Source organism: Astyanax mexicanus, chromosome 20 (genome assembly GCF_023375975.1).
Source record: "Astyanax mexicanus isolate ESR-SI-001 chromosome 20, AstMex3_surface, whole genome shotgun sequence".
In the NCBI taxonomy this organism is placed as follows: Eukaryota; Metazoa; Chordata; class Actinopteri; order Characiformes; family Acestrorhamphidae; genus Astyanax; species Astyanax mexicanus.
The window spans coordinates 16,984,822-17,007,808 of NC_064427.1; the positions used below are offsets into that span (position 1 = coordinate 16,984,822).

The window sequence follows — 22,987 nt, forward strand, 5'->3', positions numbered from 1 at the left end:
CTGTCACACCTGTTTTTTTAAACAAAACATGATTTTTGTATTTGTTTCTAAAGAATGTACTTACAGAATTTTAAAAATTACACCCGTTTTTTTAAACAATACATGATTTTACAAAAAAAAGAATGTACTTATGCATATTGACTTTTTTTCATTTTTGTATTACCACCTCTTTTTTTGAAACAATATATGATTTTTTCTTTTTTTTAACAATCACTTATACAATATTAAATTACTTTCTTTTTAAACAATATCTGATTTTACATTTTTTTTAAATTATGTAGTTATACAATATTAAAAAATGCTTCACATTTTTTATTTGTTTTCCTTAAAGATCCTGGTAGTTTACTGCAAAATTCTGTACACTGGATTTTATACCATTTTTGGTTATAGATCAAAGGACAGGTGTTGGGGGATCTGCTGATGGGTGGACAGGTAGACAGATGCTCCACCAGGACAGATAAGACACTGGGAGAGAAAATGTAGCTTCACTGCCCTCTATTGGTTGTAAGTGGTAACTCATAAGCATCTCCTATTAGGCTAGAGTATAAGATCATTATGGAATTTAAGGGATTAAACTGATGAGGAACCAGTTAATAACCTTTTAACTTCTACTCAACTGTTTGATAGAGCATGTATGAGTTTGTGGGTATTTTTTATTAAAGAAGACCTTGATCTTAACTTCACTGTTAAACACAATATTTGTCTGAACTCAAATAAATTAAGCCTCTTTTACATTAAAATCAGATATTTGCAAACGTTACTCACCTATTTTGAGTTAAGTGAACAATTGTGACCACATACTGTACATTCAACCAGAGATCTTTGACTTGAACCAATTTAAAAAATACTGAGTTTAGTCTGTTTTGCCTTTTTCAGCTTTTTTTAATTGGCTTCTGGCACAATTTATTTGCATACTGCATGTGTCCCTCAGTTTCTGACACTCACTATTAGTGTGCAGTCATCCACACCCCCCCCCCCCCCCCCCCCCCAAGGCTACATTAGGTAAAGTTGAAGATCATATAGCATCATTAACTGCCTGGTCTCTGTGTTATAGGTCAATAGGTAGACTCCCTAGTCTGGATAACTTCAGTATTATTTACAATGTAGACACAAAAATGTTTCTACACTGTAAATTAATAATGAATTCTTCTGGTAAGATACTAACTCAATTTTATTGGCTCTGTTACTGATCTCTAATCTTTTTAATTTTTGTTGTCATAATATCCTTGTTAGTACTGTTTTTCCTTTGTTTTATTATTATTATTATTATAATGATGATGATGAAGATTATTATTATTATTATTATTATTATTATTATTATTATTATGTTTCAGCTTTCAGTTCAGTGTGGGGAGGGAGCCACCTGCTGGCGAAATTTGGATATGATCATTTTTTATTTCTGTACATTTTATTTATTTTTCCTCCTTTATTATTAGTAATACAAAATAATATTTAATAATTTTAATTAGTAATATTTTTATTTTTTATAAGATAAATTATTCTAAATATTTTAGACCGATAACAGTTTAAGAGTTTAAAATGAAAATTAATTGTGATTGGATACGGCGCGCCTACAGCAGTCAGCTGACTGAGCGCAGGGCCAATCAGGTTGCAGGAGTTCGGAAGTAAAGGGTAACACAGTGAGAACATGTGACAGAGAGGAGTGTGTTTACAGCAGAGCTGCATTCATGAAGAGCGAGGTACAGATTTACCCTTTATATCAGATTTATACCATTAAATTATCCTTAACCAAAGGATAAAATTACTTTGCAGCACTGTTTATTATATGGAGGAACGTTCAGCTTATTCATAGGCAAGGCAAGGCAAGTTTATTTATATAGCACCTTTCATACACAGCGGTCATTCAAAGTGCTTTACAAATGAGAAAATACACAGAGAAGTCATATAAAAATAATAATAAAAAAACATGTAAAAGAATAACAGTAAAAATGGAAAATAAAAACTAAAATAAGAGTAAAGCATGATTGATTCAAACATGATTAAAACAAAGATAAGTCAAATTAAAAATATGTAAAAGAACAACAAGGAATTTGAAATAAAAATAAAATAAGAATAAAGCATGAATAAAACATACATGATTAAAACAAAGAGAAGTAAAATTAAAAACATGTAAAAGAACAACAAGGAATTGGAAATAAAATTAAAATAAGAAAAAAACATAATATAAAAGTGCCGTTACAGAATAAAAGTGGGCGGAGCTGCAGTGTTTTAAACTGAAACATACAGTAGGTGCAGACGTTATCTGTAATATACAGCTCTGGAGAAAATAGTTTCTTTGATTTTACCAAATTTATTTTACCCAAACTCTTTTTCTGATTCTAGTTAAACTGCAGTTTACAGTTACAATCAAAAGTTCATTTGAAAACAGTTACTGTTAATAATATTATTATACAGTACCAAAAGTTTGGACACAGCTTCTAATTCAGGGTTTTTCTCTGTTTCTTTTCTTCTCCTTAATTTATTAATTTCTACATTGTAGATTAATATTAAGACATTAAAATTATTAAGGGACACATATAGAATTACGTAGTAAACCGTAAAAAAGTTGTTTAGCACCACCAGGAACTCCTTCAAGACCCCAAAAAACTTCTCATAATATTGCAACTTTAATCTCAGAATATTATGACTTTAATCTTGGAATATCACGACCTTTATTCTTGTAATGTTTCGACTGTAATCTTGTAATTTTGCGTCTTTAATCTTGTACTTGTTATATTGTAACTTTAATCTTGCAAATTACAACTGTAATCTCGTAATATAACTATTTAAATGTCGTAATATTATGACTTTCTTCTTAAAGTGAACAGCTTTTAATTAGAGGTGTTTCCAAACTTTTGTCTGGTACTGTATAATTATATTATAACTTTTTTTGAATGAACTTTTAAATTAATTCATAAACAACTAAATCTCTTGGGGTGTGTGTGTGTGTGTATTTAACAGGTGTTGGTGTTATATTTTGCGAAAAGCGCAGAATTAACAGGGATTAAATCTGAGACCATCAGTGTCCAGTCAGAGCTAAGCACCCTTCAGCTGTGGCAGGAGCTGGAGAAGCTCCACCCAAAGTGAGTATCTCAGTAAAACATCTTGCAAACTTTTTTTTCACGCTGGATTGAGTATAAGTGTAAAATCCTGTAATATTACTCTTGTCACCACTTCTCAGTATGTGCACGTGTACAGCATGTTCTGCTGGTAATTGTAGTGATGTGTATGGACGTCTCTGTGTCTCGTGTCTCAGACTGAGCGCTGTGCGTGATCAGGTGGTGTTAGCAGTGCGTCAGGAGTACGTGTCTCTGGGTGATCAGCGTGTGATCCTGAGGGACGGGGACGAGGTCGCCATCATCCCCCCTCTCAGCGGAGGATAACTGAGCTTTAACACCGGTACAGCAATCAGAGCTCATACACTGTGTCGTTTAAAATAAAGAATATATACAGTATTTCTAGTTTCAGACCTTCACTGTCATGCTGTCATACAGACAGACAGATAGACAGATAGGCAGACAGACAGATAAACACATAGAAAGATACACAGAGAATCTGGCAGATAGACAGACATGCATACATACATGCATACAAGAGACAAACAGACAGATAGTAAAGCTAGCAGCCAGACAAGCAGGCAGATAGACACAGATGGATACGTACAGAGATAGACAGACAGACAGATAGATTAGACCGATATACAGACAGAAAAATAGCTAGATAGACAGACATGCAGATAAACAGACAGACAAGACAGAAAGACATACAGATCTATTATACTGAGATACAGACAGGCAGGTAATAACATAGACATAAAGACAGACAGATGAACAGATATATTAGACAGACAGATAGAGAGACAGACAGATATATTAGACTGAGATACAGACAGACAAATAGTTAGATAGATGAACAGACAGATAGATACAGACAGATATATTGGACCAAGATACAAATAGTTAGATAGACAGATGAACAAATATATTAGACATATAGACAGACATAGAGACAGACAGATAGATTATGTTGAGAAACAGACAGACAAATAGTTAAAAGATACACAGATAGACCAAAAAGACAGATAGATTAGACTGAGATGCAGACAAGCAAATAGATAGACAGACAGAACATGTTGCAGATAGACAAACAGACAAATACATAGAGAAGGAGACATATATAAACAGACAAGATACAGACAGATAGACAGACGAACAGATAGATTAGACCAAGATACAGGCAGGCAAATAGCTAGATAAGCAGACAGACAGGCAGAGAGACAGATGAACAGATAGATTAGACTTAGATACAGACAGGCAAATAGTTAGAGAGACATACAGACAGATGAACAGATTATATATACAGGTTATACTGAGATACAGATAGGTAGATAGACAGACATGCAGATAAACCGTTAGACAGACAGATGAACAGATAGATAGGTAGACAAACACATACACAGATATTAGATAGACTGACAGGCAGACAGACAGATCAACAGAAACATAGACAGACCAACAAACAGACATGTTAATCCTCAGATAGACAGACAAATATATAGATTGTCTGAGATAGAAAAAGACAAATAGTTAAATAGACAGACAGATAAACAGGTTGACAAGTAAACACTTAAACTGACAGACAGACAGATAAACCAATAGATAAGACCAAAATACAGACAGGCAAATAGTTGGATAGACTTGCAGATAAACCAACAGACAGACAGATAGACAGAGAGAGAGATGAACAGAAAGATGGGTAGACAAACACATACACAAATGATGGATAGACAGACAGACAGATAAACAGGTTGAAAGAATAGACAATCATACACAGAGAGATGTATATAGATGGACAGGTACACAACCAGACAGATAGGTAGACAAATGAACACTTACACAGACAGACAGACAAGTAGAATGTTGTGTAGTAAAATAATGTGTAGTGTCTGTATTAAACAGCAGTGATGGCTGAGGACGGAGGAGGAGGAGGAGATGTGATTAAGCTCAGCTCTGATAAGCTGTGTGTGGAAGCTGTATCTGATGCAGTGAGATGTTCCTCCTGTGGAGCCGTATCATTATTTATAGGTAGGAGATATAATTTAACAGCTGTTTACTGTGTGTGTAAAATCTCCAGCTGCTGTAGCAGTGTCTTTATTAAAGCCGGCGTGATCGCTGTGTTTATTTCAGGGACCACCAGGGACAGTTTTGAGGGGAAGAGGGTGGTCCGGCTGGAGTATGAGGCCTATGTGCCCATGGCCGAATCTGAACTGAAGAAGATCTGCTCTGAAATTAGAGTGAAATGGCCGAATGTCCGACACATCTGCATACACCACAGACTGGGGTGAGATTTCTTTCTTTTTTTGGTTCGCTCATCATAAAACAGCACTGGAAAAACAAATAACAGATCACTTAAAAATGATGAGTTTCTTTGATTTTACCAAATTGAAACCCCCTGGAATATAATCAAGAGGAAGATGGATGATCACAAGCCTTCAAACCACCAAACTGAACTGCTTGAATATTTGCACCAGGAGTAAAGCAGCATAAAGTTATCCAAAAGCAGTGTGTAAGACTGGTGGAGGAGAACATGCCACATCGGTGTTTTTACGCATCTGTGTTTTTTGTTATGTCACTGCATGTCATGTTTTTTTATTGCATAATTAATTATAGAGTAATTTAAATGTTATAAAAGTATTATATCCTGTATGTGTAAAGTTTAAGGGTCCCAAAACTTTTGTTTCTACAGTAAAGTAAAGAGTAGCTGACAGTTTCACATTATGCTGAAAAGTGAAAAATGGCAGAAATGAAGATGCAAGGTTTTTGCATGATATTGTCGATATATTAATCATCATTTTTTTGTGCACAGTTTGGTTCCCATTACAGAAGCCAGTGTTATAATCGGGATCTCATCACCACACCGCAGCGATTCACTGGAGGCTGTGAAGTTCTGCATAGACACTCTAAAAGCTACCGTTCCTATCTGGAAGAAGGTGAGTTCATATATATATATATATATATATATATATATATATATATATATATATATATATATATATATATATATATATATATATATATATGTATATATATATATATAAATATGCACATCTGGAATTCAGGCTTTCAGTTAACAGCTGTGCTAAACTCATCAGGACTGCCCCAGGATGGAAGAGTAAAACATGATGCTGTAGTAAAACCAGGATGCTGTAGTAAAACATGATAAAAAGTTCTCACCTTTGATGAATAGCACACCTCCCACAGCATTCAGAGATCCAGAAATATTAACAGTTTTTCCAACAAACACCCTTCAGACTGGGAGATACGGGGCAAAATTTTCCCCGATAAATCGCTTTTTACACCGTTATTCAGCTCAAAGTAGCTCCACACCTCCTTGCTAGAATGCGGAGAGCCCTGACATTTAAAACAAGCCATTAATAGACATATATACATAGACTCCACATAGTGTAGCAGTTGGCGTCAGGAGGCAGACTATGCGGATCTATGTATATATATATATATATATATATATATATGACTGTCATTATCAGTACAGTGATGGCGGCGCTCAGAGCTGATGCTAGTGTTCTTGGATGTAAACAGTGGTTTTTAATAAAATTCTTGTGCACTTTTTAAGTTATTAATGGCTTGTTTTAAATGTCAGGGCTCTCCGGATTCTAGCAAGGAGGTGTGGAGCTACTTTGAGCTGGATAACGGTGTAAACAGTGATTTATCAGTGTAAATTATGCCCCGTATCTCCCAGTCTGAAGGGTGTTTGGACAAGCTGTTAAAATTTAAAACTGTTTAAAGGTAAGTACTTTTTATCACAGTTTACTGCACCAAAGGTCCATTTTACTCCAGAGTTCTCTTTTAACAGCTCCCCAGATAAGAGCACCTAAATGCTTCTTCACAGAGTATTTTGGTTTGTTTAACACTTTTAAGTTTCTACATGATTCCCTATGTGTTTCTTTATAGTCATTTATATGAGAAGGTGTTCAAAATGATGTATTAGAGTCCAGTAAGGTCATCCTGTTTTAACTGTGCTCTGTTTTTTCTCCTCTAAGGAAGTCTATGAGTCAGAGGAGCCCTGCTGGAAAGAGAACAAGGAGTGTTTGTGGGGAGGAAATGGAGGCGGGGCCACACCAAGCTGACCTTTAGACTGTCCAATCAGCTGCAGCGCTTTTATCTTATCTTTTGTCTCATCCAAGTTTTTATTGAGAAAAAAAACCATCAAACACAGAAATGTAAAGATATCATCAATGAAAGAATTACAATAAAATATTTAATAACAGCAATAAAATCTCTTTTATCTGCTTTATTTCTCTGACAAACAACCCATAAAAAGAAATAAAAAATACCAGTGCAAAATTTCATGGTGAAAACATGTAGCGTTCTGCCCCTCCCCCGCCCTCTTTAGTGAATTCCCTCAAAGGAACAGTTCATCAAAAATCTAATTTAACCAACTAACTGAAATATATACAGGTGCATCTCAAAAAATAGAATATCATTGAAATGTTACTTTATTGTTTCAGTAATTCTTTTTAAAATGTAAAACTCATATATTATATAGATGTAATAAACACAGAGTGGTCTATTTTAAGCTTTTATTTCTTTTATTGCTGATGATTATGGTTTACAGCCAATGAAAACCCAAACATCAGTGTCTCAGAAAATTTGAATATTATATAAGACCAATTGGTACTTTTGGCAGTGTGGGCAGTGTGTCAAGTCCTGCTGGAAAATGAAATCCGTATCCCCCTAAAAGTTGTCAGCAGAGAAAAGGAAGCATGAAGTGCTCAAACCATGACTGATCATCAGTAAATTTTACATTTAGTTTGGAAATTAAGGGAGTATAGTGATGGTTTGAAGATGCAGATTTCATTTTCCAACAGGACTTGGCAAACTGCCAAAAGTACCAATTGGTCTAATATAATATTCTAGTTTGACACTGATTTTTGGGTTTTCATTGGCTTGTAAGCCGTAATCATCAACAATAAAATAAATTAAAGCTTAAAATAGATCACTCTGTGTGTAATACGTATATAATATATGAGTTTCACATTTTTAATGTCTTTTAATGCACTAAAACACTAATCAAATCCTTTTTTATTACATTTTTACATTTATTTTATAAATCTTAGTTATACAGTTTAAATGCACATCAGTGTGCTGTACCAAACATGACATATCAAAAATATATATACACACAAAAATGTTTTTTTTTTTTTCACAAAAAAAGTAAAGTGGTAAAGTGCTGAATAACAAACATTTAAAGAAAGAGGAAGATTTAGGAACATGCAGTACCAGTTAATGAATATTCCTTTTTTAGTTTTAGTTTTTATTTTTATTTTCTACAGATGTTATGACAATAAACGATACCACTTTAAAATAAAACTCTTTTATAAATGTGTTATAAATATAAATTTATAAAGGAGTTTATTAATGGTCAGCAATTGAGTTGTAAATATTTTTATAACACGTTTACACTTGCCAATTGCCAAATAGTGATTCCACATATATTTATACTATCAAACCTCATATTTCAATTAATCAGCATTTAAATATATATTAACAGGGTTTGTATGGTCATGGAAAACCTGGAAAAGCCATGGAATTTGAAAAAAAGCAATTTCAAGACCTGGATAAGTTTTGGAAAAGTAAAAAAGTTAAAAGTTTTTCATTTATCGATAAGAAAAACACTATTTTGAAAAAAACATCAGCTTAGAGTTTATTCAGTAATTTAGCCATAAACAATTGAGCTCCCAGAATTTAACACACATTTTATTATTAAAACGATTGTATGTTGACATATAGCTTAAAGAAATGTTTATTTTTTTATCATATAAATTTTAGGCCCACTATGATCAGCTTTGATTATAGTTTTAGTTGATTTTTGGTTTTATTGTTCATGTCTGTTTATTGTTCATTTTTTAAAGATTGCAAAGGCATGGAAATGAATTGGTTAAAAATGCATGAACCCTGTATGAATAACATTCTAATTACTCATCCAGTAATTATAATATGGTGTATATTAACATATTCAATTCCTAAAACTTACTTTTTTTTTTTACATCTTTTAAATAGGTATGATAAAGCTGTCTGATAAAGGAGAGGTATAACAGTATAAATAAATGTAGGATCACTATTTGGACAGTGCTGTTACTGCTTATTATTATTATTATTATTATTATTATTATTATTATTTTAAGTATTTACAACCTAATTAATAGCCATTAATAAACTCATTTATAAATGAGCTTTATTTTAAAGTAGGACCCAAAAAAAGTCTTGATTCTTTAATCTTAACCTGCAATGCACAACATATTAAAAAATACTATGAGAAGTGTCCATTGTCTGTTACTACATAATAAATGTGTATGTAGATAATAAACAACATGGACTAATATGTGCTCATAACTGTATAACAGGACTGTACCCTTTAAAAAATAACAAAATGTACATAAAACATAAATTTTGCTTTAACAAATAGGCAAAAATTGCAAATTCTAAGCATGTTAAATATCAAGCAAATTTAACAAAAGGCAAAATGCAGTCCTAGGGCCCTATTTCACACCCTGCGCAAGATACGTAGTGATGCTCATTGCTATCTTACACCCTGCTAACAGTCTATTTTCATCCATTCCACCACCTGACTGGTTTAAATAGAAACAGAGCTTCTGAATATATCCACACTGATGGGCGTGGAGATCTGGAAATGAGGTGTGTTCAGCTACATTTCTGGAGTATTGTTATTTGCTATATGCTGACGTTCATTGCCATCTTACACAAACCCAACTTTTACATCTACAATAAACAGAATACTAAATAAAATAAATTGCTGTTCCCGTAAATGAGCTGCTGGAGCTCCTTCACAGCGTCATCCAGCAGCTCAGTTTCCTCTGCTGAGAAGCACAGAAGCACTGAACTGTTAAAATAGCTATCTGCCAAAGTCAGAGCTCACCTGGTTCTTAAAGGGAATGATGAGCAAGAGACACTCTGATTGGTTTATTTCACGTTATGCCCCAAATTAAACACACCCATCATTAATTAAGAGAATGAGTACATGCCTTTCGCAAGGTGTACTTTTCCCGTTGTTACGATAGCAAAGACACACTGACACTCCCTAAATCAAGCTATATAGATAAAGCTGAAATAGGGCCCTTAGTCTGGATGTTCTGAGTATTGCGTTTGTTTGTTGCATATTGAACCAGTTCCATTTGATCAGTAGTATTTTTTAAAAAGTCCAAGATAATATGCAGTTTTCCTGAGATAGGAGGGCAGCTCAGTCCAATACACACCTGCTCAAATAGAGCTACTGCACAGATGAGCTGAATCAGGTGTGTTGAGTCCAGCCCTGGTTTAGTCCCACATTAAAAAAATAGAATCAATGAATGAATTATTTATTATTTTACTATGTTCCTATTTTACTGTATTTAACTGTATGTTTGCCCAACTGGCCTACAGTGATAACTTATATCTACATCTACATTTACATAATAATATTTATTTACATTAATAAAAAATTGATTTTGTGTAATTTTGTAGATTTTTTTAAAATGTTTTGAAATTTCATAATGTGAACTAAAAAATGGCACATTTTGCAAGTGTTTTTTTTTTTTTACCATTGCATAAAATAAATAGCCTAAACGTATTTTTTTCAGATAAAATGTCACTGTTTACTATAGTAGTTATTCACCCTTTTCACTCTTAAATGCTATAAATGCCTTTTTTGCTATTTTTGGTGCATCCCTAATTACTAGATAGTTCGTTTCATATCTGTGTTCATTTAAACAATATTTACAATATTTTTTAAAATAAGAAATGGGAGCAGGAATGTTCAGCTCTCCATTTCTCAGGCTGTTCTGCTACATTTCATATATATTCAGTAAATTAAATTCCCATTGAAATCCATTGAAAGATCCTCCAGTGTTGAGACTGAGTGAAGCTGGTGTGAATGAACAGTGAATTACAGCAGATTTTCCACAGCAGATACAACAACAGTTCCTTTGTTTGCTCCTTGTGACATGAAGAATGTGGTTTATCTCCACTGGAACCAATTTACAGAACACTTGCAACCTCACACCATGTTCCTGAAGCTTTACAGGACTGTCCTGTTGCTAGTGAAGCTTTTATAGACTGTCCTGCTGCTGGTGAAGCTCTTATATACTGTCCTGTTGCTGGTGAAGCTTTTTAGGACTGTACTATACTGTAGGAAGCTCTTTAGGATGGTCGACTTGTAGCTGGTGTTGATCTTTAGGATTGTCCTGCTGCTGGTAAAGCTCTTTAGGACAGTCCTGCTGCCGGTGGCGCTAATTAGGACTGTCCTGCTGCTAGTAAAGCCATCTAGGGCTTTCCTACTATATGCAAATCTTTTCAGGACTGTCCTGTGAAGCTATTTAGGACATTATTGCACTGTGGGAGGCTCTTTAGGATGCTCCACATGTAGCTGGTGTTGATCTTTAGGACTGTCCTGCTTCTAGTGAAGCTCTTTAGGACTGTCCTGCTGCTGGTGAAGCTCTTTAGGACTGTCTTGCTGCTTGTGAAGCTCTTTAGGACTGTCCTGCTGCTGGTGAAACTCTTAAGGACTGTCTTGCTGCTTGTGAAGCTCCTTAGGACTGTCCTGCTGCTGGTGAAGCTCTTTAGGACTGTCCTGCTGCTGGTGAAGCTCTTTAGGACTGTCCTGCTGCTGGTGGAGCTCTTTAGGGCTGTCCTGCTCCTGCTAGTAAAGCCCTTTAAGGACAGTCCTTAAGGATAGGTCCACTTGTAGCTGTTATTGATCTTCAGGACTGTCCTGCTGCATGAAAAGATTCTTAAGGACTGTCCTGCTGTCCTAAGAAGCTTGTTAGGCCTGTCCTACTATATGCAAAACTATTAAGAACTGTCCTAATGCTCCTGAAGCTCTCTAGGGCCCTCCTGCTCTTGCTCTATTATTGCTCTTTAGGACTTTCCCTGCTGTTTATGAAGCTCTTCGGGACTGTCCTGCTGCTGCTCAGGCTATTTAAGACTGTTCTACTGACTGTTATAGACTGCCCTGCTAACTATGAAGCTCTTTAGGACTGTTCTATGTTTGGAGAAGCTCTTCAGGACTGTCCTGCTGCTGGTAAAGATTTTCAGGACTGTCCTGCTATTGGAGAAGCTCTTTAGGGCTGACCTGCTGTCCTAAGAAGCTTGTTAGGGTTATCCTACTATATGCAATGTTTTTTAGAAATGTACTGCTAATTGTGGAGCTGTTTAGGAAGGTCGACTTTTGGTTGGATCTTCAGGACTGTCTTGCTAGACCTGTTCAAGTTCTTAAGTCTTGTTTTTTTGCTGCTGATGAAGCTCTTCAGGACTGTATCGCTGGTAATTTGGTGAGGGTTGGTCTGATCGTTGCTGCTGGGTTTGATGTGTATCTCAGGGTTTTGGATCTTTATCTCAGGCGTTGCGGTTCTGCAGTCTCTATTAATGGCTCCAGTATCAGAGTTGATCTCAGGGTTGTTCTGCGGGGTCATGCAGACCTTCCGTTTCTGTAGCATCTGCATCAGTCTTCTGCAGCTGCTGATATTTCCTCTTAAAGAAGCCCAGCTGGTGAAATTAAAGAAAAAAAGACATTTCAGTCGGTTGTACTGATAATATGGTATGCTTAAATCAAGGGATCTTAAATATAAGGATATATAGTATTAAAACTGATTACCTAACTAATATACATCTCTGGAAAAAATGAAGAGAGCTCTTCAGTTTCTGAATCAGTTTCTCTGGTTTTGGTATTTGTAGGTTTATGTTTGAGTAAATTGAACATTGTTGTTTTATTATATAAACTACAGACAAATTTTTTTCCAAATTCCAAATAAAAATATTGTCATTTAGAGCATTTAATTGGAAAAAATGAGAAATGGCTGAAATAACAAAAAAAAAAAATGCATAGCTTTCAGACCTCAAATAATGCAGAGAAAAATTAAGGAATAGACAATATTAATAAACAATAATAATGTTTTAGTTATTAATCTGTTTGTAACAAACACTTATTACCTTAAAAAGTAATTTAGTTTGAAGAACAAAGAGAGAGATCTCACCTTCCAGAGAGCTACAACTGCAAGAGCCAATAAGAGAAGGCCTCCAATGACGCTGCCCACAATCACACCAATGGGAACGTCTGCTTTGGCTCCGGGCTTGCTTACAGTAACAGCAACCTGCGACAGGTAAAAAAAGATGAAGGGATGTAAAGGATGCAGTTCAATAAAGCTGGTAACTCTGATGAACTTATCCTGTGCAACAAAGGTAGGTCTTGCTCTTCCTTTCCTGTAACAGTCCCGGTGAGAGCTAGTTTCATCATTATAACGTTTTTGATGGTCTTTTCAGTTATTGCACTTGGCGATACTTTGATAAGTTCTCAAAATGTCATGAATTGACTTAAGCCCTATCCGAATAAGATTAGTTTCTCAGGGGGTTCTGATGTAATTTTCTCTTTTACGGGGTGTTTTTATCCTCTGTCCAGAACGATCATGTACGTGTTTTTTCAGACGTCCTCTGAGAAAATTACAGGCTGAATTATCTACTGTTTTTCTCTGAACTCCGTGGTCCTCCGGTAATTTTAGTTCCGTCCAGACGCACATCTCTAAATTTCGTCTCCTTGCGTTTAATAAAATGATAAAATAGCTATTTGTCCACTACCGCGTACCGTAATTACACTTTAGGCACACCTTGGTTTCCACGGAGATCCACGAAAAAAAAACACAACAGCGAGTGGAAATGGAGGAGCTACTGAACGCTGCGATGTCATGTGACCGAGAAAGCCTAAAAAAAACCTCACTGATCCTCCTGTTTTTTTCAATTGCAGTCCGAATGCAGGAGCTTCATTACTTAATAGAAGTGTGCCATTTTTTCTTTACTTGAGTAGTTGTTGCTTTTCATAATCTAAATTTAAACGTTACTCAAATAGAGCTATTCACTGTACACCTGTAACTCTACCTCTTCACAACTTTACTTTAATTGATGCTTTCAAACACATTACAGTCAGGAAATTTGAATAATTAACTCTTAATGAATTCAGCACAGCTGTTAACTGAAAGCCTGAATTCCAGGTGACTCTGAAGACTGAAGAATCCTTCACCCTCCTTCACCCTCTCTGTGTGGGTACAGTAGGTGGCGCACTCTGCAGCACAGGCGTCTGCTAGCGGATATATCAGAGCTAAATAAATTATTTTTTAGTACCTGTACTTGTTTGTGTGTGATAACGAGTAGATCAGCCTGAGATGTGTCAATCTGAGCATTTACTTCCAGTGCAACTGACAGGAAATCAGCCTGAAAACACAAAGAAAGAAAGAAAGAAAGAAAAGAGAGAGAGAGAAAGAGACACAGAGAGAATATATATAGTATTAGAATTAAGGTGAGTGATGTACAGTTAGCAGCTTCACAATTGTTTTCCTAGAAATCCTCATTTATTCCATTAAAGTTGGAGTAGCTAGTTGTAGCTAACCATCGCAAACGTGCCGTTCCAGATCCACGCGGTCACGTTCACGTAGTAGTCAGTCTTGGGGCTCACGTCCTTCAGCACACAGGTCATCTTCTTACAGCTGGCAGTCTTACAGTTCTGTAGGTAATATAGAAAAAGAAATTAATAGCTGACCTGTATTTTCTTTTAGCAATTTTATTTTTTGGGCAAAAATGCTACCTTTAATCCTTTTTTTGCATTCATCCATACAGTGAAAAGTAACTTTATTTCATTAATTCAGATAAAAATGTGAAACTAATATATTATATAGATGTGACGCTAACAGTGAATTAGCAGTAGCTTTAATAATCAGAGTTAAACCAACGAGCTTGAACTGAGTACTATTAATAGTACAAACCACAAACAAGACTGACTAAAACATCAAAGCCAAATCACAGTCCAAAATGGATAAACAACAAATGAGAAATAAGGGTCTAAACCAGAACAAAGTAGCCAAGAGAACTAACCAAAAAGGGCAAGACAAGGTCAGAGACAAAAGCCAAAAAACAAACAGACTTGTATTTATACACAGAAAAACAGGAGTAATTACTCAGAACTCAGGTGAAGCTGATCTAACAATCAGGTGATGATTGGCTGAGACACATGACTGAGGTGCATTCTGGGAGTTGGAGTTTGTGAATGTGGAAAAGTCACAGAGTGATCTATTTTAAGCATTTATTTCTTTTATTGTTGATTATTATGGCTTACAGCCAATGAAATCCCATAAATTAGTGTCTCAGAAAATGAGAATATTATATAAGACCAATTGGTACTATTGGCAGTGTGCCACATTCTGCTGGAAAATTAAATCCGCATCTCCATAAAGATTTTCTCCAAACCATCACTGATTGATGGAAACTTCAACCTAGACCTCAAGCAGCTTTGACTGTGTGTCTCTCCACTCTTCCTCCAGACTCCAGACTTGAATTACAAATGAAATGTAAAATTTACTCATGATCAGTGATGGTTTGTTTGGAGAGACATGTCTGTCATCTGCTGGTGTTGATCCACTGTGTTTTATTATCAAGTCTAAATTTAGTGCAGTTTTGTTTTTCCACAAAATCTTACAGCACTTCATATCTTACAGCTTCCCTCTGCTGACTATAACTTTTATGGAGATGTGGATTTCATTTTCCAGCAGGATTTGGGAGGACTTTTTGGGTTTTCATTGTTGTATCGCTGTAAGCCATAATTATCAACAATAAAATAAATAAACGCTTAAAATAGACCACTCTGTGTTTTATACATCTATATAATATATGAGTGTCACATTTTCAACTGAATTACTGAAAAGTAACTTTATACTCTCTCTCTCTCTCTCTCTCTCTCTCTCTCTATATATATATATATATGGAATTAAGGATGAAAACACATGGGTAAACTCCTCATTATAGATACCCTTGGACATTTAACTATACAGAAACATTATGTCATCCAAAATAAAAAACACAGAATTAGGAAAAAAAAATGGTCCAATAAAAAAGTAATGATATTTCAGACTTTACAGAGTACAAACACACACACACACACACACTGACCAGCTCATTAGTTCCTCTGAAGCTCTCTGCAGTGAACTTGGCAGTATGTTCTTTCTCTTTAATCTTTAAAGGGTCAGTCAGAGTGCTGCTCTCACACTGAACATTAGCAGACTGGAAAATACAAAACAACATTACATCATTTCATCACGTAATAAACCTCAAAACGGCTTCAGGACTTTCCTTATTTATCTCAATTTTTTTCATACTTTAACCCTAATATATACTATGAGTTGGTTTTCAAAACAGGGAGTAACCATGCCTTAAACCCCTTAATTTTATCTGACTCCACCCTCAATTTAAATTAAAAAAATGCTAAAAAAAAGGGAGGGGCACTGGGTGATGTATGGGTTTAGGGGCGGGGCCGAAGGGAGATTGGCCGAAGGGCACTGAAGAGGCAGAAATTGCCACAATGAAAGCGTATTTTAAAGGTTAGGAAATGTAAATAATAAAAATAAATAAATATATACATATATCCCAGTATACCTATTAAATATATACTATATATAGCTTAGCAACAATAGACATGTACTTGTTCTATGATATACAGTGAAATATTTAACATGTAAATATTTAATGTTCAGTAATAGCAAAAAATTAAAATAAAAATCTGAATTTAGGGGTGGGGTGAAGTTCACATGTGTTCGAAATAGTAATGCGATTAATTTGCATAAAAAAAACATTATGCATTCTTACAGGTGCAGTGGAGACTGAGGTAATGTAGATCAGAGGGTTCCCAGCTTTTGTGCTGATGGGCAGTTGAACATTCAGGTGGACCAGACTGACTGGAAAAACACCTCCAGACACCTGCAGGGGGCGACACCACAGAAAACTACAGTACAGTATACACATCTATCGTTTTTCATTCATTTTAAAATGTCTAGTTGTCATATGTTACTTTACAACATGTGTAATAATGCTAAGAGCAGTTCAGCCACTGACCTAGTCTCTGTAAAACACCAAATCCACCGGAGATCCTATTAAACCTGTAGTTACTTACACACAGAGGTGGGTAGTCCAGTTACTTCTAACTAGTGTAAACATAACTGTTCTAAACATCCACCTACCTATCTCAATTGTTCTTGGCTGGTGGTGTTCCTCCATAGACTAATTCTAACCATTTGTTTCTTAGCTCTTTGCTGAATTACTGTGTAAATCATATACACACTGATGTGCTATTTGCACAAATAACACAGGAATGAAATGCATGCTGTTAGCCTAGCGCAGTTAGCTCCTATCTAATGAGAGGACATTGTCGCCCGGCTTTCGCGCTGCCTGTGGGCGGTCCTGAGATGAGGTGGGCAGGGCCATGAATACTAATTCATGGGTTGATGTAGACACGGTGCTTTTCCAGATCGATTCGTTTTTCTGAATATTTTCTTTTACTAGCTGCTGCAGACAATGAGGAAGAGTTTGAGGAAGAGTTTCATCATGTGCAGCATCATAAACAACTCAGAGACCTACTTTATTTAAAAAAAAAAAAAATATATATATATATATATATATATAATATCTCCCCTAAAGGAATAATGACTGACCTTCAGACTGAACCTGAATTCTGGGCCGATGTCGCTGTATTTCTTCATGCTGGTGGTGATACCCTCCTCTTTCTCCAGCAAATACACATTCATATTAGCCTCTCTGCAGAACAATATAATGATAAATGATGGGTCTCAGGTTTTTATAATTAAACATGATACAATACAAAATATTGCATAATCAATTTATCAAAATGTATGAAAATAGGAGATTGTAATAGGAACAAAATACATATTATAAAATACCTACTTATGAATGGATTCTGATTAAGAATTATTTTAACCCCATGTGGCATCGTGTTGCCTTTTGGCAACAGACTACTTTTTTGATAATTTAACTGTCCCATAAAATGTTTTAATACATAAAATAGATTTTAAAGGCCTATTTTAAAACCTATTTTGTCCGTTTTGTTTTTTTATTCACCTCCTAATACAGGTTTTTTTTTGTTGCCTCAGGGCAACATTGCGCACTCAGATCACAAGGAAAACCTAATGAATCAAGCAGTGGTTCTCAATTTTTTATTGATATAACAGGGACACCCAAGCTCCTAAAATCTTAAAAAGTAAAAAGGTGTGTTTTTAACATGATTTAAAATTAAATCTGTCAGATCTTCTTTAAAAGACAATATGGCATGTTGAGTAAAATAATAGAAATGCATCAAAATGACTTGAAGTAAATAAAAAAAAAGAATTACACTGACTTTCACTGAATGTTATATTAATTATATATTTAATTTTGCAGATACAAGTTTTTTCAACATAATCAGCGTCATCAATTATGTAAATGTGTTGATTTTCAGTACATAATATGCATCAATGTGTTTTTAGAAATACTATGTATTTAATATTCAATATTAATATTCAATATTAAAATCTAAATGTAGAGAAATATAATTACATTATTACTTTTTTATTAATTTATTTTTTGTCTAAGCACACAAAGAAAAGATCTTGGTAAAAATAAAAAAATAGTTGTTAGATTAATTGACCAATCAAAAATACCCCAAAGAGTTTAATTCATATACCGTATTTTTCGGGCTATAAGGCGCACTTAAAATACTTATTTTTTCCCAAAAATCGTCATTGCGCCTTATAATGCAGTGCGCCTTGTGTATGGATTTTGCTTGTGTTTACTGACCTCGATTTTTATGTGGTACACGGCGCTCTGTTGTGCAGAATTCCTCACCCACGCCAGAAAAAGATCCCCCTCTTGGGCTAGCGCGCGGTTACCTTTGACTGCCGTACTGCCTCTCGGCTGTGGTTCAGGGTAGCTAGTTTCCACTGTAGCTCCGTGGCCAGAACAAGGTGCCGGTAAACTTTCCTTTCCACCCGTTCTGGGGTAATAGCACAAACTGTTTCTTTTTAGCGCCCACATCTAAGTAAAGTTAACCTGTTAACACGCGCTGGCCCACCGGCGGGCCAGAAATATTTAATATTTCATAACTGGCTGTGTTTCTGAATAGTTATGAACAGTTACAGGTTCAATATAGACATCCAATATACCATTTTAAAGCTTAGAATCTCTGCTTTTGAGCTATTTAGCCTATTTAGCGGAATATCCTTTCAGAAAATAAACATTTAGGGCGAAATATGCCTTGGTTATGATTTTAATAATTCATAACTCTCATATTTGCGTTTATCGTTCGTCCATATTTCATCGAATGCGGTCATGTCATACACCATTTGAACCGTCTGGCTCTCCGGATTCCAGAACTGTGCTTTTACTGTAGGATGTATGTTTCATGAATTAGAGCTGCGTCAGAGCGCATGTTTCCAGTAATAAAAGGCTCTCCTTTTGTCCTGGGGTAACCTCCGGTCACTGCCGCCACCCCCCGAACACACACCCGCGCTCAGCCACAGGTCCTACCTTCAAAACGCGTCCAGACTAAAGAGAATCCATCAATCCAGTCTCCTGTAATCCACAGTTATATCCAAACAGCGCTGGAAATCACTTCATCCAGAAATGAAACTTATCCAATCTTTATCTCTGTTTTAAAACCGTTTTATTCACCGAATTCGGCACAACACGCTATTATAGTCAGAAGCCTCGCGGAGTAATGCGGTACTTGCTGTGCTTCAACATAGTATTATGGTCTGTCGGAGCGTTGCGGCTACCGTTGTCAGGAGCCTCGCGGAGTAATACGTACTTGCTGTGCTTCAACATAATATTATGGTCTGTCGGAGCGTTGCGGCTACCGTTGTCAGGAGCGTCGCGGAGTAATACGTACTTGCTGTGCTTGTTGATTTATTGCTCAGAGATGTTGTTATTTTTCACAGATATTGTGAAGGATTTATTGCTCAGAGTTATTGTTACTGATATAAATAAAGTTTCATTTAGTGCGCCTTATAATCCAGTGCGCCTTGTGTATGGACTAACACTAAAAATAGACCGTTCACTCATCGTGCGCCTTATAATACTGTGCGCCTTATAGTCCGAAAAATACGGTATATGAATAATATTTAATATCAAGTTTATTATATTTTTTATGTTACCAGGTTAAAATATTAAACAGCTAAAGCCACCCTCGACCATGCAATAGAGATGCAACCGCCACCAAGTATTAAATATATGGAATACTCTACACTTTAAATAACCTAAAAAATCCATTAAAAGCTAAATTAATCCCTGGAAATAACTGTAGTTTTATCAAACTGTCCACTTTTTTTAAACATTCTTTCTAAACTGGGACAACAGACAATGTTATAAAGTATATATAAGTTAAAAGTTAATATACGTTTATGATATAAAAAATATATTCACGCAATAATTATACTGTATCATGTTTTAGCAGAATTGTTTAAGAGATGTATAAGAAAATGTAACCCTTGTATAAATGCACTGTATTACTGATGTTTTATCAACGTAATCAATAATGTATGAGTGTATTATAATTATTAGTTATTTAGAAGCTATGAAATGAAAAGTAATAGAGATCCCACCTGCTGAGGATGATCTCTGAGCTGTATTTCACCGGGACGCTCACTGTCTCTTTATTATCTTCCAGAGTTTCCTCTGTACTGTCACTGCAGAGAAAAGGGTTCAGAAAGAGAGAGAAAGTGTTACTGATCAATATTTTCAGCTTTAAAAATTTAATAAAAAATATTCATATCAGTAATATTCATATCATCAATAATCATATCAGCATCAGTCTGTATGGTCTACCTCTGAGCCTCAAAATCCACCTTCACCTCCTTCTGGAGCTGACCCAGATTAAAATCAAAATGGATCAAAAAAGTAACCTGCAATAAAAAGTGACACTGTCAGTAAATAAAGAATACTATAAAAAACACACAAAAATATATAATAATATGATTTAATATTTTATAACATGTATTCTATGTCATTATCATTTTAAATTCATAATATGTTATAATGTGTATGTGAATGTACTTTGTAAAGTATAATCATGGCAATAATTTATGTAATTTATTTAATTGTGTAATTTTAATGATATAATATTTTTTTTTACTTACCGATTGGTCAGTTTTAATGAAAGGATAGCCCACTTGACATGTGACTATCTCTGTGTCTTTGGCAGAAGTGCATTTAACCTCTGTGCCGTCACTCTGAAACACAGCCATAATTACACACAGTAAACACACGCTTCAGACAAATGTTAAAGTTAAGGTCACAAGATAATATATTAAGGGTACTAGATAATATATTCAGGTTATTTGATAATATAATAAGATCAATACATAATATAATGAGGCCATTAATTATATGGAGAACATTAGATAGTATATATTGTCACCATTAGATAATATAGTGATTCATGAGATAATATATTGCCCACTTGTTAATATAATAAGGCCACAAGATAATATATTGAGGCCATGAGAAAATATATTGAATTTGTTTAATAGACCCTACAATAGAACCCTAAGGGACTCCAAAAAGATATGTTAAACCAAAGTTTTTTTAATTAAATAACTTTTAAAAACATATCATTTACAGTACTTTCTGCCTTAAAAAACTGAATAATATCTTTAAATTTCCAGGCATTAATGTAAATTAGATCATATGCACAGGTGGAGTTACGGAGGAGTAGAACAGGTTAATTAATGTATTAATTAATGTAAATTAGATCATATGTACAGGTAGAGTTACGCATGAGTAGAACAGGTTAATTAATGTATTAATTAATGTAAATCAGACTAATAGAACAGGTTAATTAATGTATTAATTAATGTAAATCAGATGAATAGAACAGGTTAATTAATGTATTAATTAATGTAAATCAGATGAATAGAACAGGTTAATTAATGTATTAATTAATGTAAATCAGACTAATAGAACAGGTTAATTAATGTATTAATTAATGTAAATCAGATGAATAGAACAGGTTAATTAATGTATTAATTAATGTAAATCAGATTAATAGAACAGGTTAATTAATGTATTAATTAATGTAAATCAGACTAATAGAACAGGTTAATTAATGTATTAATTAATGTAAATTAGATCATTCGTACAGGTAGAGTTACGTATGAGTAGAATAGGTTAAGTAATGTATTAATGAATATTAATCAGATCATACGTACAGGTGGAGTTACGGAGGAGTAGAACAGGTTAATAAATGTATTAATTAATGTAAAACAGATGAGTATAACTGGTTAATTAATATTTTATTGAATATTAATCAGACTATACGTACAGGTGGAGTTACGGAGGAGTAGAACAGGTTAATTAATGTATTAATGAATGTGAATCAGGTCATACGTACAAGTGGAGTTACGGAGGAGTAGAACAGGTTAATTAATGTATTAATGAATGTGAATCAGGTCATACGTACAGGTGGAGTTACGGAGGAGTAGAACAGGTTAATTAATGTATTAATGAATGTGAATCAGGTCATACGTACAGGTGGAGTTACAGAGGAGTAGAACAGGTTGCTGGAGTAACGAGCGGTGATCCTGGTGTTGTAGGCGTTCTCCCTTCGGTTCATCACCGTCACTATGAAGGAGATCTTTCTGTTGTCGTTGGTCACCAGTAAAGGGGAGGAGCTACAAAACAACACAATTTACACTTTAATGACATTAAAGCACAGCTGTAATAAAAGTGTTCACAAGCTTTAAAGACTATTTTTACTCTTTTTAGATGATCTCAGCAGCTGTGGGTGCGGCACCAACACTGAATCAATAAACTCTTCAATTAAATCTTATAGAGTCACTCGGCTTGAGTGTTATTAAGTTTATGAAGGGTACAGATTGGGATTTATTCCATCTGTTCGCTTAAAAAAAGAGTGAAATACCGGTATTCTGCTTTATATACAGCACTGGAAAAATAAGAGACTTACAAATGATGAGTTTCTTTGATTTTTGAATTTTTGCACCAGGAGTAAAGGCATAAAGTTATCCAAAAGCAGTGTGTAAGACTGGTGAAGGATTACATGATGCCAAGATGCATAAAAACTGTGATTAAAAAACAGGGTTATTCCACCAAAT

At 34.8% G+C, this 22,987-nt stretch overlaps 3 protein-coding genes across 3 annotated transcripts in view; 2 read left to right on the top strand and 1 right to left on the bottom strand.

The window, feature by feature from the left end:
• The first annotated feature begins 1,623 nt into the window (after positions 1 to 1,623).
• LOC103036069 (molybdopterin synthase sulfur carrier subunit) lies at positions 1,624 to 3,395 on the top strand. The gene is made up of 3 exons (XM_007229914.4): positions 1,624 to 1,700; positions 2,962 to 3,083; positions 3,257 to 3,395. Exons 1-3 carry the CDS (start codon positions 1,689 to 1,691, stop codon positions 3,381 to 3,383), a joined length of 261 nt encoding a protein of 86 aa, XP_007229976.1. The 5' UTR covers positions 1,624 to 1,688; the 3' UTR covers positions 3,384 to 3,395.
• LOC103036472 (molybdopterin synthase catalytic subunit) lies at positions 3,311 to 7,287 on the top strand. Its single transcript, XM_007229916.3, has 5 exons — positions 3,311 to 3,399; positions 4,962 to 5,084; positions 5,187 to 5,340; positions 5,866 to 5,989; positions 7,061 to 7,287. Exons 2-5 carry the CDS (start codon positions 4,964 to 4,966, stop codon positions 7,145 to 7,147), a joined length of 486 nt encoding a protein of 161 aa, XP_007229978.3. The 5' UTR covers positions 3,311 to 3,399; positions 4,962 to 4,963; the 3' UTR covers positions 7,148 to 7,287.
• A 953-nt stretch (positions 7,288 to 8,240) lies between these two features.
• The window catches only part of itga2.2 (integrin, alpha 2 (CD49B, alpha 2 subunit of VLA-2 receptor), tandem duplicate 2), a 70,932-nt gene continuing 56,185 nt past the window's right edge, over positions 8,241 to 22,987 (bottom strand). The window contains exons 19-29 of the mRNA XM_022685305.2: positions 22,405 to 22,546; positions 21,014 to 21,106; positions 20,703 to 20,779; positions 20,480 to 20,563; positions 17,540 to 17,642; positions 16,698 to 16,808; positions 16,005 to 16,115; positions 14,452 to 14,565; positions 14,187 to 14,276; positions 13,049 to 13,165; positions 8,241 to 12,560 (exon numbers count right to left, since the gene is read on the bottom strand). Coding sequence (XP_022541026.2) covers positions 12,465 to 12,560; positions 13,049 to 13,165; positions 14,187 to 14,276; positions 14,452 to 14,565; positions 16,005 to 16,115; positions 16,698 to 16,808; positions 17,540 to 17,642; positions 20,480 to 20,563; positions 20,703 to 20,779; positions 21,014 to 21,106; positions 22,405 to 22,546 — 1,138 coding nt within the window. The 3' untranslated portion in view covers positions 8,241 to 12,464. The remainder of the gene's footprint in view (positions 12,561 to 13,048; positions 13,166 to 14,186; positions 14,277 to 14,451; positions 14,566 to 16,004; positions 16,116 to 16,697; positions 16,809 to 17,539; positions 17,643 to 20,479; positions 20,564 to 20,702; positions 20,780 to 21,013; positions 21,107 to 22,404; positions 22,547 to 22,987) is intronic.

Coding starts and splice junctions, on each gene's coding strand:
- LOC103036472 (XM_007229916.3), top strand. CDS start 4,964: ATGGCTGAGGACGGAGGAGGAGGAGGAGATGTGATTAAGCTCAGCTCT. Junction 5,341..5,865: donor TGCATACACCACAGACTGGG/GTGAGATTTCTT, acceptor TTTTGTGCACAG/TTTGGTTCCCATTACAGAAG. Junction 5,990..7,060: donor CCGTTCCTATCTGGAAGAAG/GTGAGTTCATAT, acceptor TTCTCCTCTAAG/GAAGTCTATGAGTCAGAGGA.
- LOC103036069 (XM_007229914.4), top strand. Junction 3,084..3,256: donor CTGGAGAAGCTCCACCCAAA/GTGAGTATCTCA, acceptor CTCGTGTCTCAG/ACTGAGCGCTGTGCGTGATC.